This window comes from Aphelocoma coerulescens, chromosome 2 (assembly GCF_041296385.1).
Source record: "Aphelocoma coerulescens isolate FSJ_1873_10779 chromosome 2, UR_Acoe_1.0, whole genome shotgun sequence".
Classification (NCBI taxonomy): domain Eukaryota; kingdom Metazoa; phylum Chordata; class Aves; order Passeriformes; family Corvidae; genus Aphelocoma; species Aphelocoma coerulescens.
The window spans coordinates 50,573,308-50,592,261 of NC_091015.1; the positions used below are offsets into that span (position 1 = coordinate 50,573,308).

The following is an 18,954-nucleotide window of genomic DNA, read 5'->3' on the forward strand; positions in this document are numbered from 1 at the left end:
GACTAAGACTGGATCCAGCGCCACATACTCTCCACAAGGAGTTATGTAAGCAAGAGGGTCCCCTCTGAACCTCATGACTTAACATGAGGGTCCTCCTTACCCATTGCATCTCTGGTCTACATGGGAATCATTCTAACTTGATTCTAACTCAATTTTTCCTGAGTATGTTTCTTCCATTCAGCAATTAGTAAGGTGAACCTTGCCATCAAGCTCATTGAGCCTTGTCAAACCATTGCTAAACGTTTTTATATTCCACCAAATTTATTTAACTCTGTCAAATTATTATTTTGCCTCAGTAAAACGTATTGCTGCTTCTCTCTTTTGAATGAGGTGCATATTCTACTCATCCACAACAAGGTCACATGGATTTGTGACTGTACTTACCAGTCCTGACTTGACAGCCCAGAGAAGCTCACTTATTGCTCCACTACCAACTTCCAACTACCCCAAACTCCTGGGAAGTAAGCTTTTATGTAATTATGCACAACTACTTTCTCCCAGGCTGAAAACACAGCCTGCCCCACAACAACTACTTTACTAACAAGAATCTTAGACAGATGTTCAAAAAAGCCCAATAGTAAGAACAATTTGCACCATTCAGCAACAGCACTCCTGCCAAATTAGTCTCCACTGTGCTCACATTTTAAAATTAAAAAATTCCTTTTTCCAAGAGTCTCCTACATTACATTACATACATTTCTGTCAAATTCCCTGTTGTATCATACTGAATTACTGAGAAGAGTCATACTGGCTGATCAGCTGGCAGGTAAATACTTTCAAATAAAATTTGACATCATTCTTTAATACAAAAGTAATCAGTCTGCTCTACAGAAGTCAAACTCACCAGCAACTTTTTAAAGCCTAACAATTTCTGCTGTCATTCCTATGGTTACAGTCATGCTAGTATTAAAGACAATTTCGCAACTGCTGATCTAATCCACCCTCCCACACAAAAATAACTCCTTTGCCATAACTGAAACTATGAACTTTTGAGCTATGAACAGCTATGAACCAACAGCTTCAAAAGGAAAGCTTAATTTCTTCCCTTTTGCAATAAACTAGTACATGGGCATTAAAGAAATTAGGCCAATAATGGCAGTATTACAGCAAAATCAAATTCTTTTAAACATGCTGTCAATGTCTCTGCTTATCAATGACATAAAGCAGAATTACCTGTCCAGAAAAGATAAAACTATGGAACAATTAACTAACTTAATGAGACAAGTAAAACATCTCTTAGAGTCTGCTTCTAGTTCAGATTTTTATAGAGTGTCTCAGGTCAGGTTTGTGCTCTCCCCTTTAGGCAAAGGTAAAAACCAGCATCAAATATAGCAAAACAGCAGGCTTTTTTCCACATGACAGGAAGTAACGTCAAGTTGTGAGATATCTATTAGACTTGAAGTTTAATGGTTCTACTAACAACTGGAACCTCAAATCTTACTTTTAGTGCTTGAACATTTAGGCTACATTTCAAACTTCTTCATGAACCTCCACAGTCATAATAATGAAATGCTACAGGGAGATTTGGAAGAAGGAAAGTTGTTACACTTTAACCATTTCCTCAACTAGCAGTATGTTTTCCTTCAGTTACCAAAAGTCTACAGCTTTAAAAAACAGAAGCAAGAAAAATTACTCAACCACACTAAGTTCTCCTCAGTAATGACTTAGAATTTATTTCAATGTCTTTCCTGGAAGTGTAGTTTAAGGAGTTCTTCCATCTAGCTTTTTCCCTTGTCCCTAATTATGATTTAAAAAAATAAATGGTGTGTTAAGTACTTCTCTACTTCTCCACTTGTTTGTAGTCTTTTTTTAGTTTATTCTCAAATGTTATCAACTGTTTGCAATCAGTCTTAATAGATGCTGCTCCTTAGCTGATAGTTTCTCTTACCTGACACTACAAATAGACAACATATGATTCCATTATTTCCACTTCTTCCTTCCCCAGAAAAATAATTCCTCTTGGTTATTGTATCTGAGACATCCAGATTACAATCAGAAATGCTCAAGCAAAAAAACAGGGGGCGGGGAAAAGTCCAAAAAGAAATACTCCGACTGAAAATTTGAACTACGGAGAGATGCATTTTTTTTACAGCCATTTCAAAAAACTTACTATTTCTCAAATAAAATATTGTAAAGAAGTATTATTCATGCACTTCATGGAGCACAAACCCTTAAGTCTCTTTCCTAACAGAGATTTGACATTCGAAGGTCACTCCTCCTCTGCAGTGGTCTTTGGTATCCTACTACCTTGCCTTCACCACACCCCTCAGTACTCACACTGGTCCTGTCAAATTCACTGCAGCATTTGACAAGGTACCCTTCTCTGCTTTTCATTTCATTGTGAGCACTGAACAAGCAGACAGCATATAAAATAACAGTAAAAAAAAAAAAAAGACCCACAACTTACTTCAAGAAAAAACTTCTTAAGAACAGACTAAAACACCAGCAATAATTTTAGGCATACTTTTAGACTCCTCTAAGAGTAAACCTCACGCTTGCTGTTAGAACCTCACGCTTGCTGTTGTTGTTGCAGTAGCCAGCTTGCCTACTATGCAGTCTCTGAAAGAATGAAAGAGCAGATAACAATGCACAAAAAGAATTTCAGGGAAAAATTCAATAGCAGGAATTTCAGGAAACAGAACTTTTTTCATGTGAAGGGAAAGACAAAAGGTGGCTTCATTTTTTCCTTCAGCAGTATAAACATGACAATTTAAGTGAACCTTTGAACCCTCTCTTGGCAAATGTGTACAGAAAGAAGGTGCAAGGGGAGTGGAATAAACCAACTCACAAGTGTAAAATACTCTTCTAAACAGAAGAGATCCATCCAAGAGTCCAAGTACCTAACAGAAGACAATACCACAAACAAACCAAAAATGTAAGCACAGAACAAATGGAGGTAATTAATAAATTGCCAGAGCAGAAACAGTTTTCACATTTCCAGAACCAAGTTAATTTCATAATTCTTTTTCTGTTAAAAAGCAGGCAATTCAGCATTCTAATAATTAAATCCAGTCGAGGGAATTATTTAATGAAAGTTAAAACTCAACATGAGTACTCAGAGTAGGTATTTTCAGTCTCTCAGACATCTGTTCCTGATGTCCTGACACCATCTCAAGTAAAAAAATATCTGTGAGAAACTGCACTATATTTTTGCCTATACCAGCTGCTTTCTCTATTACCAGCGACAGTTTCACTAAGCTTTCCAGCTCCCTCAATTGAGACACCTATTCCCATCTCTTGGGCTCAATCTGTTCAAGTGCCACTTTTGAAAAATCAATTCTTAAGCTCAAGGGGAAGAAAACCTACAAATAGCATCATGTCATTAGCCTCCTCTCTGGAACCTGAGGTCACAGCTCATCTACCTCTAATTTTCAGCACTTGTAATATTTTCGTATCTGATCTCCTTACTTTCAAATGTTTTCTTCAGTCCATCTCCTACACTTGCTGTCACAGTATCAAAACACAAGACCAAATAAATGGGAAAGAGATAGATCCTTAGAACATGGAAAGGAGGACAGGTGGACTCGTATCATCAATCCTACAGAAAAGCTTAATATTCCACTGCCAACCTGTTTGTTCAGCTCAAGGAGCAAGACTACAGCTGGCAGCTGCTCAGCTCTTCTCAAGGCTTTAATTCTTCTATTTAAAAACTAGCATAGAGAAAAGATAAAAACCTAAGTGATGAGCAGTTGTAAGCTGCTACAGTCTGCTTAGACAGTCCAGCTATTTTCTGCAGCTCATCCCTCAACTCAGGGACTCCCACTAGAAACCCCGTGCCGAAAGAGCAGCCACCTAAGCCTCCCACCAGTTCTCACAGTCATCTGACCCCTCTACAAAAGGTCAAAGCACAGAGAGACACTTCTAATAATTTTTCTTCATGGACAGGAGTATAGTGTGCTACAGGAAGCCCTGAGCAAGATTTGAAGAGTCTGCCAGCCCTCTGGTTCACAGCAGAGCAAAATTACAGTATCTGTCACACGATTTCCTTTGGCCAACAGCATTTAAACCACTGAATGAAGTATGCTGTGCCATGCCCACAACCTATCCTTTGGGCCCAGGGCCTGTGAATCAGCTCAGTACAGCTCAACAACTCTCACCAGTGAGCTCACAGACACAGATGAACCCCAGGCCACGTAGTGCTGAGCTCACCAAAGCAGGGCTGTGGGCAGCCAGCACAAACCACCACAGCAAAACGCTCCCGAGTGTCACAGAACGAAGCCATCACCTGCCTACACCCCATAAGCTGCATAGGGTTTGCAAGGACATAAAGGCTGGAAAAGCACTGGAAATTACCAGAAAGCTTAAGAATCAAACTAGCAGTTTGAACCCCTGACCCCCTGGCAAGGACAGAGCAGCTGAACGGGGCTGTCACAACCCACAGGTTTATCAATTGCTCGCTGCAACCCGTTCTCACATTTGTGAGCTCTGCTCACATCTGAAAGCTCTGCTTTAAGATACTGGCTGTTCGCACAGCTTCTTGTGACTATCAAGTCTAAATTAGCATCTTAATTAGAAAAGGATAAGAGTGCCAGTGCTTTTCCCAGCATAATTACATTTTCACTAGGGTTTTTACTATCAAGATATAACGACTTGGGGGAAAACTAGAAGTCCTGTTAGCAAGTTATTTAACGACAGAATGAAAAACAAGGAATTAGAAGTTTCTAGTATTCCAGTCTCTGGGTGTGTTTTTCTCATCCAGGAGCAAAGAGACCCAGCTAGACAGAACTACTCCCAGATCAGGTGTCCCAGCTTTCACTTCTGGGGAAAATTACCAACTTTCCCCTAACCAGTGCAATTTGGGACTTGGGAGGAGAAGAGGTAGCTCTGAAATAAGCCTCAAAAGCATATTTAGATTAAAGTGTCATCCCACAGAGAAACAGAGAGAGAAAAGAAGGAATACAAAAGAAAAATATGAACCACACATTTTACCAGCAGCCTCCAGATCCTTTGCACCATCTCCCTGATGATGACTTCACTTGGCAGAGTAAACTGCATTCCTTACTGAGTGTGGAACAATTGCAGATATACAGTATGATGCCTGGTAAGTATTAAATGTATACATAGACTTAACTGGACAGGACTTGCATCAGCATCAATTATTAACTGTCATTTTTACAAACAGAATATGGAATTACAGAAATGCCTTAGGATGTTTCAAATAGCTTGAAAAAAATAAAAGAGAACAGAGGTACTGGCAACAGAAGGGTGGACAGGGAAGTATAGCATGATTACACAGCTAATTTAAAATAAATTAATTGGATTTTACATAGTGATCTTCTACAAAAGGATGCAACTGTATTAATAAAGATTGCCATACTATATAAGAATTTATTTTTTCTGAGTACATGTTATGTTAAGGACTGGTAAGCATTCCATTTATGTTTTTAAAATGGCAGAAAAAGTTTCAAGTATATTCAAGACTACTCCTAGTTTATTTTTAGATCCACTAGATTTCAAGCTGACATCTTTTCAATGTTCAGAAGCTACTTTGTTGAAGCCAACTTTTTAAGAACAAGAACCTGTCAAAGAAAGATACTGACCGTACTGTACTACAATAATGCAATCCAATGTGGTTCAAAGCATAACCACTTCACAGGATATTATTGCATAAATTTTCAATTAGCTGCCTTGAGTCAGCAGAGTTTTACTGAGGTTGTATCACAGTTCACCGACTTCTTTGCCAGACCTTCAGAGTTCATCCTTGTTTTGCAATGCCCTGTCCTCAGCAAGAATCATTGCCAGGAGATAGAAACTCTTCACTGTTACTTTCTAGTCTGCAGCTAAAAACATCAAGGAATAAAAGACCTCAAGTAATAACTTTCCTGTAAACTGAAAAATTAATGTTTAGATTTGAAAACCATCTTGTAATCAATCAATGAGAGTAATTTGTAGACCTCACCACTACACCAAGAAAAGAAAAACAATATATATATATTTAATCTAGCAATCATTTAATGAGGAAAGATGTGGTCAGTGAGATCCAGCACCTCTTACTCTAACCTCAGGAATGTTAAGCATCACATCTGATTCTTCAAATTTTGTGAAGTACAATGTTGTTTTCAGATAAAAAATAAAACTTAAAAAAAAAAAAACCTCTGGGCTTTTTTAAGAACACACTATCACCATGAAATACGGTGCTAAAAGCTTAAACAAATAGAACAGTTGTGCTACAACCCAGTTCTAATAAGTATTTTGTTTTTACTGAGTAATGCATTGCAATGCTGACAAGGACACAAGGTCATGGATGCAAGCCTTTTTTTCCCTTTAGCATTTCTAACAAAACAGAAAGTGAAATAGTTTGAAACACCTTTTATTGGAAGTGTGTTTATCTTCATCAATCGAGGTCATCAGAGTTATAATGCCTATACAAAGCTTCTGTATTCAAGAATCTGACTTTTTGATGCCTGCCTCACTGTCATTTAGCTATTTTTGGCTTGTGGACTTATTTACATTACTCATATAATTTATGTGGAAGAAACTAATAAGATCTGATTACCACCTGTGAAAGGAAAACAAAAATTTTAAAGCTCATTTCCAGGAAAAAAAGATATATATATGATGCCAGGAGACACCAGTCCTCAAACCAATTCTTCACTCCTCCATTCCACTCTGCCCTTCTCATATAATTAATTGAGGGTATACTCTTTACAGCTGTTCTAGACACAAAGTATTATGATATATTCTAAGTGAATACATGAACTGCCAATAGCATTTGCCTGCTAGAAGGTTTCTGAACACATCTACTTCAACAGTAATTTTTGTGCAAGTTGATGGAATAAAACATCTGGTTTTAAATTTGTTCTGTTTTTACTGCAGTGTTCATAGCAGCTGTTATTTTCACTTTCGAAATGCAGACAATTTATCATCTAAATTCTCAAACTTGAACCACATGAATGTTGGCATTTCTCCCAACTCTAAGTTTGATTTAAAATATTATTGCACTGGAAAAACCTGTTGAACAAGAAGTATTCATTTCATCATCACGTACAAGGGGCTGAGAACTCACCCATTACATTAATGCCATTTTTGTGAACTGCATATACTACCTATATGTAGGGAGAGACACACACAGAAGAAGAAAAACAAAAGAAGCAAAAGGCAAGTTAAGGCCTTACTTGGGGAATTTTTGAAGTTCTCAATTTTATGTCTTCCCTTCTGTTTGTTCTTCCTAGCATTTAAAATTTTTCTGTTTATCCACAGTCTAAAAAGTTTCCCGGTTGGGAAGAACGAACATATCCAATGTACTATTTTCTTTACACATCATATGGGAGAAAATATGATACACAAAGTAAGAATCTTGATAACAAGATCAGCATGCTGGTTTCCTTCCAGCTCTTCTGCACCCAGCTTGTTCAAACAAAGCTTTGCAGAAACCAGACCTTTCTTACATCATCTTGGGATAGTTGGAGTTTTTCAGCTTTCTGTGCCAATACTCTACAATCCAATAGTGTTTCCCTTGCCTTTACTATCAATTCATTGACTGAAAAAAGTTTAAGTTTCTGTGTTTGGTCTTTATATCCTGACAGCTGATGTGCAGCTGCCTTTACCATGTATCTTGTCAACACTGTCTCTTAGAAACATATGTACAGAGTCCACAGAATCCATTGGAGGGTGGTTACATCAATATATTGTGAGATAAGTAGAGCATTAGCCTTGATCCTTCTGAAGAAAGAGTATTTAGATTTGTGAGCAACCATTACTTCTGAAGACCTTTACGCATTAGGTTGCTGCTTTGCACACATATATTTTTCTATATAGAAATACTGTTCTACAAAAATCCAGATCATCACTGTTCTAATCAAAAATGAAGAAACAATACTTATAAACTAACAAGAAAACAGGTTCACCATCACAGATGCTTGAATTCCCACATAAAAAATACTGTGTTTAAAAGGGTAAAGGTAAGCCTGGCATGTTAATATACATCCAGGTGGACACTGTCAGTAGCTTCCTCTGGTTGCTATTTACATCAGTCCTCTACTTGCCTGAAATTAGCTCTGCTACAGAAGGTGGCAAAGGGAAGAAAGCACAACCAGAAAAATCCTCACTACGCATTCTGCAATTTAAAAAGTACTACCATCCTCACTACTTCTTGTGTGCTAATCTTAATGGCAGTATTAAAATTTATAAACAAGAGCAAATTCTCACTTGGCTTTCCAAGACTTCATTCTCAACTCATGTTATACAATTTCCAGATTTTTTTTTTTTTAAGAAGTAAAGGTCTAGCATTGTGCTGTCTTCAGTTGAGCATCTACTTCTGTCTCATCCCTATTTCTTCCCTTTCACAGAATCATCGAATGGCTTGGGTTGGAAGGGACCTTAAAGATCATCCAGTTCCAACCCCCCAGCATAGGGGGGAAACCTTTCACTAGACCAGGTTGTTCAAACCTCCATCCAACTTGGCCTTGAGCACTTCCAGGGATGAGGCATCCACAACTTCTCTGGGCACCTGTGCCAGTGCCTCGTCACTCTCACAGTAAAGGATTTCTTCCCAACATCTAATCTAAACCTACTCTCTCTCAGTGTGAAAACTATTCTCCCTTGTCCTGTCACTACATGTGCTTTGCATCCATCAGTCCATCCTCCAGAGGCTTTAACTCCTTTTCTAAAACTCTACAGCCGTTCTCTTTTCTTTCCTCCCTTGTTCTATTGCCAAATTACCCTTTCCTTGTACTTGGATAATAAAAATAGGATTAAGTTTGATACATGAACACAATGATCATAAAACAAAGCTCACTAAGCAGGTAAGATGAAACAGGAGAAAAGCAGAGGGGAGAAGAAAAGAGAGACAAAACATACTACACTTTATGGTGTAGAAGGCAAACCTTCCAGCAAAAAACAACCAAAATAAAAACCCCAAAACCAAACCAACCAACCAACCAACACCACCAAATGTTTGATGCTTGCAGCAGTGAATAACCTGTTTTGCTCCTCCACTGTGCTGGTTTGGGCTTGGAGAGAGTTTATTTGTCTGCACTTTGGTATCTTCTTCACGATTAAGTTCATTATTTTCCTCCTACCAGCATGATAAAAGCACTACACAGAAACTTGACACAACTCCAAATAATGGCAACAGACAGGAAACTGGCCATTTCCTCTCTTCCTCCCTCCTCTTTTTTTTTCATTTCATAAATTCAAACAAATAGCAGAATGTCTGGTCTTGCCTGCATTTGCTTAAACAAGTCTCCTTTTACTAGAAAGGTTTTCTCCATATTCCAAAACTGTAAAAACACACACACCCCTCTCCTGCTGAGGTTAAACACACTACCCTGACTGCAGTGTGCGTGCCCTACCTCAGTGAAAGATGTACCAACCAACGTAGCTGTAAGTGGAGTGTGGTTCACAGTTCTGTGTGTGAGGTAAACACTGAAGCTTTATCAACACACAGCCCCGACTTACTTACATTTATGTACTTCTTGTCTCACCACTACTCTTAAATGTGCTCCAAGTCCATTCACAAGCAAATCAAATAAACATCAACTTACTTTACAAAAAATCTTGTAAACCTGGCTAAATGCATACTATATAAGGCACAGCTTTTAACACTGAGACAAATAACCCCTGAAAGGCTGTGCAGTTGAAAAAAGCCATTTCCTCGGTCGCTGAAAAATATGTACTTGATACATGAACTTGTCGTAGTAACTTACTCAAAACACAGTAAAAATAGTAATTTTGGGATTTCAATTTAGAACCACCCAACTGATAGCCTAAGATCTTTTCAGTCAAGTACCTCTTAGGGCACCTGCAAATGCTGATACCCAACAGCAACCACATTAGCCTGCAGGAGGGTCCTAAATAAGCACCAAGCATACAGCAATTAGTACGACACATCATCGTATCCCTGCCTTTTATTTTGAAGGCTCACACTCCAAATTTCAAACTGCCATTTTAACAAAAAGATACCACCAACAAAATTGTTAGGTTACACCAAGCATATAGTGAATGACAAAAAAAAGGTTAAGGTTCATCAATAGTTGGTGCATCCAGCTCCTTTTCATCAAAAACAATGGGCAAGCACCCAAACCACAGAAAATTACACATTAAATACACTGAAAAACAGTCAAAAGATGGAGCTAGCCTCAAAATATAGCTAAATGAGGTTATTTGAGTGAATGTATTTCTAATAGGGTTTTTTGGCAATCGGTACTTGACTTTGGAGTGCTTAGCAATGACCTACATGGAAGGAAAAATTTCCATAAAGATTGCTGATGATATGAAAATAGGCTATCATCAGCCAACATCATGCTTTCCAATACTGTCAAAACAAAATTATATCTCTAGTGACAAAATAGACATAATTACAAGATAGAGGATTCACCTGGAAAAGAACTGACTCACAAAAATTCAGGGTAAGGAAAACCTACTGATTATTTTGGTCAAATAATTCTTCCAACTAATGATAACTTTCCTCAACTATATTTTAAAATTATTGTCTTCCTAAACAATTAACTGCCCTCAGAAAACAGGGCCTGCACGCACCATGAGAAAGCCCAAGAAAGATCACAGGGGGATATGCAGAAACATGCTAACTGTGGAGAGAGCAGTCTTCAGATTCACAGCTACCACAGTAATCCTTTCCAACACCTTCCCAGACAAAAAAAGGTTAGTGAAGTGCTTCCCTTCATTTTGACACTTCTGGCACTCACTTGGGTAGTACTATACCATATGTTCCTGGATCAAGAAGTATACCAGATACCAAGGGAAAATGGCATAACAAACACCAGGAATGTTGCAGCTTCAGTAAATAGGAAATAACAAGAGTGTGGGTGTGGAAACACCTGTCTGGAGAACCCAAGAAGCACCAGGGAACATAAGGTCTCCGTGTTGTCTATAATCAGACTAACAATTAAACTTATGAGGCAAATCTAACAACCTAATTTTTAAAAAATAACCAACAGAGACCTAAAAAGATGATGGTCTTTCAACTTTTTAAGCAGGGAATAAATACTGAGTTGGAGCAAACCAAACACATTATCTTTGTATTTGATCCGAAGTGCAACTACAAACGAAAGCGTACGCAGTTCTGGTGTCCCATGTAAATAAAAACTCTGAAACACTGAATAACCATCAGGACTATCATAAATTATTAAAGTTACTGGGAGAGCTGACTTGCAGCAAGAAAATTCCGTTGGTCTCCAAATACAGACAAAAGATAACCACTTGGCCTGCCCAAAAAGAATGAACATAGAGCTCAAATGTGATAAGAGGTGTCTTCAGTCCAGCATAATGAGATTCAGTGAAGAGTCAAAGACTCTTAAGGCACACTAAGTACAACAGGCAGTTTTTAAAGTAGTGATTAACTCTGGGCAAACTGTTCCCATGGCTATGGTGAAGAATCTTCTAATCACCAGAAGATAAATTCTCAGATCAATATCCGAAGAGAAACATAAGTCTAGACAGAACAGAAGCACGGCTTGTGCTATACAACTGAGTAGTTAAGAAACTCCATCCTTCAGTTTTAAATTATCTACTAATTAAATGCCATCTTGGAAAGTGAAGTGCATTTAGACAGCATTTACGGCAACATTTCTATATGCAACAGGTAAATACTAAGCAAACTTTGTCCCTCTGGATTATGTCCCAAAAAGTAATCAAACATCTCAGGAAGACATCCATGAAAGCCTCCAAGATCTAAAGCACAATGCCAAGATACCTGAAAATAAAGTTACATTAGTTTATTATATGAAAACAAATTCTGCATTTCTCAATGAACCAAATTCACTGCTTTTTATTTCATCATTCATTACAATACATATTTAACAAATATAGTTTTACATTAAAAAGCCATAGTTATGGTAATTTTTAGCAACCTTTTCACTTAGAAGGTTCAGCCTTTTAAACACATCATAAAGAACAAAGTAAGAGTATTAGGAGAAGCTAAAGCCCAAACAGATTCTTACTGAACAATTGGTTTTAAATATAATGACTGAGGAAAATTTTTGAATACTTATACACTCACAAAATTACTCCAGGCACATTACTTAGTTTAACAACCTACTGTCACTTCTCCTACATGAACAAAATCCATATTCATAAACTGGTGGGGCTTTATAAATGAGCCAGCAAGTGCATGTGTGCTCCCTCTAACCACATTTATCATTGCCTTGCTAAGCACAGAAATCACCATTCAAAAAGCTGGCAGCAAAATGAGCCAGTATTAACAAAACCCAGATCAGGGCAAGTGCCTGTTTCCATGCTAGTGCCAAGTGCCACTTCTTTGCACTGCCTGAGAGCTAAGTGTGACATCTGGGTGAAAGGAAGACCACACTCTATTTTGACTGTCACTTCATCCCCTCTGGTAGAAGACTGCTGCTCAGCTCTGAAGAGCACTTGCAAATGCCAAATATACTGCCTGAGTGAAAATGCCCGAGTCTCATCTGTTTCAAACAGATTTTTCCTGCATTATCATCAAGCATCTTCTGCATTAGGTTATTATCCATTATATGAATTTATCCTCTGCATAGGCATAAGCAGCCCTGACACCATGTGACACAAGCAGCTGAGGAACAAAGAGCTTGGGTTACCTGCCTGGGGACAAGAGAAATGTCCATTGGCAGTTCTCCAACCAGAATCCACACCCCTACAGTGCAAACCAATTCCTTAACTGCAAGACCATCTTTTTCAATTTCAGCCTGAGGTTCAAAGTTGTCTTCTTCCAAATGTTCCCTGCAAGCATCACTGAAGGGCAGAGAATGACGGATTTCTCAGCCTCTCTCTTACCTTGTTAAAATTCTTTATCTGACACTGCTGTTTGAAATACCTCCATTCTCTCAACAGAGCTGGTTTAGAGGCAACAGCAAAAGCTATTCAAATTAATCAACCAGTCTGTCATTAAACCAGTTAGGTTTAATCAGCCACTAACTAAACAAAGAGAAAGTACACCTTAACTTAAATTCTCCTATAAAGAAACTAGGGATATACATTTTAAAAGATTGATTTATTTCCTTTTACTTTCGTTTGTTTTTTAACTGAGCATTCATGATAGTTAAGGGAGAGAAGTTTCAACAGTAAAAAGTGAAGGAAGGCGAGGAAGAAAAAAGAAAGCTTACATTTCAATGTGATTATTTTTGCTACACAGATTTTAGGATTAAGAAAACAGATTAGTGCCTTAATCCAAAACAGAATTTACTAATAACTGACTTTTTGGCATTTTAAATTCCAAGTTTATTTAAGACTAATTACATACACCATGATTTCAGTAATGTAAAATATGCAGCTACCAAGTGTTTAGCACAGGAAACATCATTTGCTCCAAAGAACTAAAATAAGGTGGGTTTAAGTAGATTTCTTCCTTTTCACATTGCCTCTTACTATAAAGAGAGCCCACAAGTGAAAGGACAACACAGTCTCCAGTAAAATCTATTTTGCAAGTAAAATCTTTAATAGAATGTTAGCACCATATTATAAAAATGCCTTGAAATTTTAAGGTTTCCACAATTCCTAACAAATTATAAGCGAGGTTCCAAAATTCAAGTAGGAGATGTCCAGCAACAGAAGAAACAGAATATATTGCATCTCCAGTTTCTAAAAAAGGAGTCTCCCCATTCACAGACTCTGCAAATAAGTCCTGGAGGGTATTACAATACTACACAAATCCCTGGATAGACATGCCACAGAACCACACTAAGATGAAAAAATACGCAGTGGAGGAGCTGGTGTTAATCTAACTCCAGTAAGAACACAAAAAACTCCCATTTCAACAAACTTTGCAAACATTACGTGCATGGCTATTTTCTCCTTCTCAGACACTGTCTACTGGTAGAATCCTGACAGTGTGGTTTATTCTTATATTAAAAACAAAGCTTCTTTAAATTTAACTTCTCTAGGACAGACTTCCCTCTCCGCAGCTATATAGGTATACATAACAACAATAGTCATATAGTTTGCTCAGCAACCATCTACTAGTATTTTATACTGGAAAATGCCCCAATTCATTGCTCGAACAACTTGACTGGTACCACTGAAGAACTGGCAACTACCCCAAAAAATCCACAAGCAGATGTGTCAATCACAAAATTCTGTGAAAGACTAGTTAGCTAACTCAGAAAAACAGAGAGGGAGGTTATTACTGTATTTGAAGATAACTTCGTCAATTCTTCTATGAGGTCATAATCTGTTTCACAAAAATACATACATTTTTAAAAATAATAATAAAAAAGTTACACACAGATTTTTGTGCTACAGTACAATACAGTGTTGACATATTTTGTCAACATACATAGAAAACCCTCCCAAAATAGCTGCAGTCAGAGCAGCAAAAGCTCTGGGAGCCAGTGAAATCAGCCCCTAAAGTGGCACTAAAATCTGATTGCTCTTCTGGCAGTATCCTATCTGCTGCTTGGGACACTGGTAATAAGAAAGAGTCTTTCTGTTGTGGCAGGAGTCAGACTGCAACTGTTCTGTGCAGCTATACAAGAAAAGGGATTACACCATAGCACTGGAGAGCCTGATAAAGATCCTGAGTGCAAAAAATCCCCAGACTGCCCCAAAGCACACTTTTTGTTGACCTACAGGGAATGCAGCTAATCCCCAAAAGAAGTCTGGTGGTGCCTGACAAGAAGTCAGGCATGATTCATGCAGGCTGGTAACACAGTATGTTTCCCAGCTGAGAGAAGAAACAGGAGTAGGCCAAAATAATGCTTTAGAAAACACCTGGGCTAGAGAACAATTTACACAGAGCAGGTCAGCTCAGAAAAGAAACAACATCCATCAGCTAGGGCTCCATTTCTTGTTATTACAAACCCAAATTTAAGTCCCAACTCAAATGCACATGATCCGAGACCTTATACATGCCTGCAGGATACAACCCTACAAGTGTAAGTACTACATATTTTTAGGGAAAAAGCAGAGAGGGGAATGCAGATACCGTGAATTTCCCACTACCTTGGGCAAATGGGGGTTTTAAGATTTTTGACAACATTTTGCCAATCTACTCAAAAGACAGGATAGTAACATCACAGGCAGTAAGTATTTCAATAATTTCAAATTAATTAATGAACAAATAAGTCTTGCGTGACATGAGATGACACCACAGAGACATATTTGTCCATCAAATCCACAAAATTCCTGCTTAAAATACAAGCTCTATCCTCCGATACACACATAACAAGTAAATCCCAACAGAAATTATTTGTAACAGTACTTCAATTGAGAACACAATTACTTGTAGTTTCATAGTAAAGACAGCCAGATGCCCTGATCTCTCAGACCAGACACAAGTGTTGTTATGCCAAAGAGTCTGTTTCAGATTAAGCTCTGCTCTCTGCATCCATACCTGAATAAATCCACAGAAAGTTACAGACTTAAGTGGAGACGCTCCAAATGCCTAGGCCCCTTCACACCTTTATCGCACAACAAACTGCTTCAAAACAACCAAACAGAAAAACACAGTTTCCTTCTGCTTGTCATAAAGGTGAGGAATCACCTCATTTCCAGATCAGGTTGTTCCTGATCTGCTAGATCAGAACAAAGAGATTTCTTTACTAAGAAACAACAAACCCTCGGGAATTCTCAAAATAAGAAGTAATGCAGCTATGCAGACTGACTGATTTTAAGGCCTTCAATTACTTCCATTAATGCTTATAAATGAAGCATAATGCTTCAGTAATCATATTCAGTTGCCTCGTCCAAAATCAAACTATCTTGCATATGCCTGCTAAAGGAACATTTATTCAGAAGTGACACTACTTTATTATAATTCAAATTACAGTAATTGCTTCAGACTTGTATGGGCTGCTTTGCACGCTAAGTGTTGGATGACCTAGGAAAGCCTTTCAACTCCAATACCACACGGCAAGAGCTACATTAAATACATTTAAATTATTTAGGCTAATGGATAAGGAGCTTTAGAGAAGAACATTCCAAATCCATGATAAGTGAACTCTGTCAGTTTTTGCTTTATTTTTCTGTTTTGTTTATATTCGTGCCATCTGGTTGTATTGATCATGCAGTTAAACAATCTTGTGTTTTTTCAAATGAAGTAAATCCAAAACTAATTTGTCTGCTAACAAATACGCTGCAGGTGCCAGCTATGAAGTCACTTAGAGACTGTTACAGAATGAGCTCCAATGCACAGTAAACACATGCCATAACAAATATCCAGAAGGCCAAACGGAGAACCATGCTCAAACCCATGGATCACACTACTCATTTATTGAACATTATATAATAAGACCAACTTCTGTAAGCCTCAAGTTTCAACTGATCTGTTTAGAACCTTGTATCAGATTCCGCATCCCAAACCACAGCTGCACACATCAACAGAATGGAGTAAGTGAGCAAACTAAAAAAGTTACTTATCCTAAAAGCTATGTGTCACCATAAACCACTTGCTCAAAATGCCAGACTTACAGAAAATAAAATTGGCAACTGACAAAGCACAATAAAGCAGCATTTAAAAAGACTGCTAAAAGCAAACCAACATTAATTTCCAAGTGCTGTGGTAGAACTGTTTAAGTGACATTTGTCTTTTTTCCATAATGTTTTCAGGTAAAATTTCTTGGATATGCACAGACTATACACGCCATTTCCAGCTGCTAGCCTTATCAAAGATTTAATCTGTTTCCAAATGCAAAAAACAGGCAGCTTTAGACCCAAAGATTTATAAGCAATCACCTCTATTTTGTAATTTCAGATAACAACCCTTAAAATCACACGCAGAAAAGGAGCTACTGTCTCTACAAAACGAGATGGAGGTGTCAGGGAAAAAAAAGGGGAGAAGAGAGGCTTTTCATTTTTTGTCATGGATTTCAGTTCTACATTTTAGGTATCAAAATGTGTGTGGTTTTTAAACAAAACTACAGGAGGACTAAATACACCGACAAATAGATAAAAGTCTAATGTGCATCTAGAACAGAACTATGGTAACCAAATAACAGTAAAGGGCCTTCTCTATGTCTATGCTGAAGCAGTCAAGCTTTATAGAAATCAGTGTGTCTCCAGTTCACACCCAACTTTTTCATTGTAATTTAAAGCTGGCACACCTACGCATGGCCTCCAATGTATGCAATTAGACCAGCTCCTGAAATTCTTCAGGAAGTACTGCTACAGTAGTCCTAGCACCGATTTAGCCACACACGAGTCAGCATTAGAGCATCACTGGCATTTATGCAACTCTGTCACTTATAAATATTTTAAATTTACTGTCAGAACATCAAGATCTCAGCCATTCCCGCATTCTTATTGCTTGGGATCACCTAACATAAGTAACACCAGGTTTTGGTCGTTTTGTTTGGTTTTTTTAAAGGTCTGTGCAGAGGTTTGTAACTAGTCCTGTACTTGTTCTCTCTATAGCATTTTCTTCTCTTTAAAATCACCACAGTGATGCCTTATTTTTAAAAGTTGAGTTTTGGACACACATTTTCATCCATCCACTATGAAAACAAAGTTGAGTAACAACAAGTAAAACACTAATATGAAATTTTCTCTCTTGCTTTCAACAGATACCCAATACAGCACTATTAACTCCACAGTCGGGCTCCAAATCTGTAAAAATGTTGCACTACAACTTGACCAAAACCGGACCTTCCTAGGGACTTCCACAGATGCACGTCAGCCTGTCCACGCCCAACAAATTGCAGGACCTGGGCCTGTCACCCTATCAGCATAAATTAGGACTTGTCAAACAGGTAGGATACAGCAACCTAAGTTATTTTATTGAACACAAACGTAACTGTTTCCGCTGTCCCAATAACGAAAAAAATAACAGTAATAATCACAAGCATGGCATTTTCCCCCATTTATTTTGGGAGGCTCTCAGTTTTTCCTTCTTTAGTTATCCAAGCTAACTTCAGAGACGGAGACTAACGTGATAGAAAAACGCGCTTAAAAACGGAACCCTGTCAGGCAGGGACAAGCAGCATGTGCAGCCTCAGCCTTCCCCCCGCCCGCACCTGCGGCGGCCGCGCCGAGGGACACCGCTCCGACCCTGCGCCGGACCACCTCCCCGCCCGCCCTTATGCCAAACTCGGCTGGGAAAATAAACAAGTCAAACAAAAGGGAGGAGAGCGGGTGCAGAGAGCAATGGAGCCCGGCCTCGGGACGCGGCGGCCGGGAGGGCTGAGGTCGGGTCAGGCGGCAGCACCGGTTGCCCGGGCACCATCTTGGGGGCGGCCGGGGTCGAGGACGCGGCCCCGCAGCGCCGCCCGGGGCCGGCCCGGCGCTTTACCTGCTCTGCCAGCCCTGCAGGAGGTTGGTGTATTTGCTGAGCGTCCCTTCCAGCACCGGCTCCCGCCGCCTGCCGCCGCCTCCGGGCGCCTGCGCGCCCCCCGGGCTGGCCGCCGCCGAGCCGGGGCTGCTGCCACCGCCCCCGCCTCCATCCAGCCTGCCCGCGGCCGCCGCCCGGCCCGGGAGCCCGCGGCTGGCGGAGGAGGACGAGGGGGACGAGCCCGCCGACGTGGGGCGGCTGCTGCTGCGGCTGCTGCTGTTGCTGCCGCCGCCTTCGCCCGCCGCCGCTTTCTCCATGGAGCCCCGCGGCGGAGGCTGCCCGCCCGCTCCGGCCGCGGCTACCGCCCGTGCCCGGCAAAGCCCTGACTCACAGGCGGCGCGGAGAGGGGCGGCGCCCGCGGGAGAAGGGGCCGGGCCGCGCCGGGCGAGGGAACCGCCGCGCCGCCTCCTCCTCGCCAGGCGTTGCGGGGAGTAGGGCGGCGGTCGGTGCCCCACGGCTCCGCGGGGTCCCGCCCGCCGCCCCCCCGGGCGCCCCGCCCGCCCGAGCCAGGGGCAGGGCGCTGCTGCGGCGGCGGCAGGGGCTGCGCAGGGGCGGGGGCCGCACAGGCACACGCGGAGGCACAGGGCGAACGGGGAGAGGCACAGCACGCACACGGACTGCATGATGCCCGCGGCCGGCACACATACGCACACGCCGTGCGACACGGGGAGTGACCCCAAAGGACACGGTGCCCGGGCGTGGGGCGGGCGTGCAGACCCACGCGTGTGGCGGGGGCAGAGCGCACACCG

The 18,954-nt window shown here is 40.3% G+C and overlaps 1 protein-coding gene across 1 annotated transcript in view; it reads right to left on the bottom strand.

Moving 5' to 3' along the window:
* The window catches only part of OSBPL10 (oxysterol binding protein like 10), a 112,916-nt gene extending 94,301 nt beyond the window's left edge, over nt 1-18,615 (bottom strand). The window contains exon 1 of the mRNA XM_069007381.1: nt 18,167-18,615. Within this exon, the coding sequence (XP_068863482.1) occupies nt 18,167-18,462 (296 nt within the window). The 5' untranslated portion in view covers nt 18,463-18,615. The remainder of the gene's footprint in view (nt 1-18,166) is intronic.
* Nucleotides 18,616-18,954: the final 339 nt, after the last annotated feature.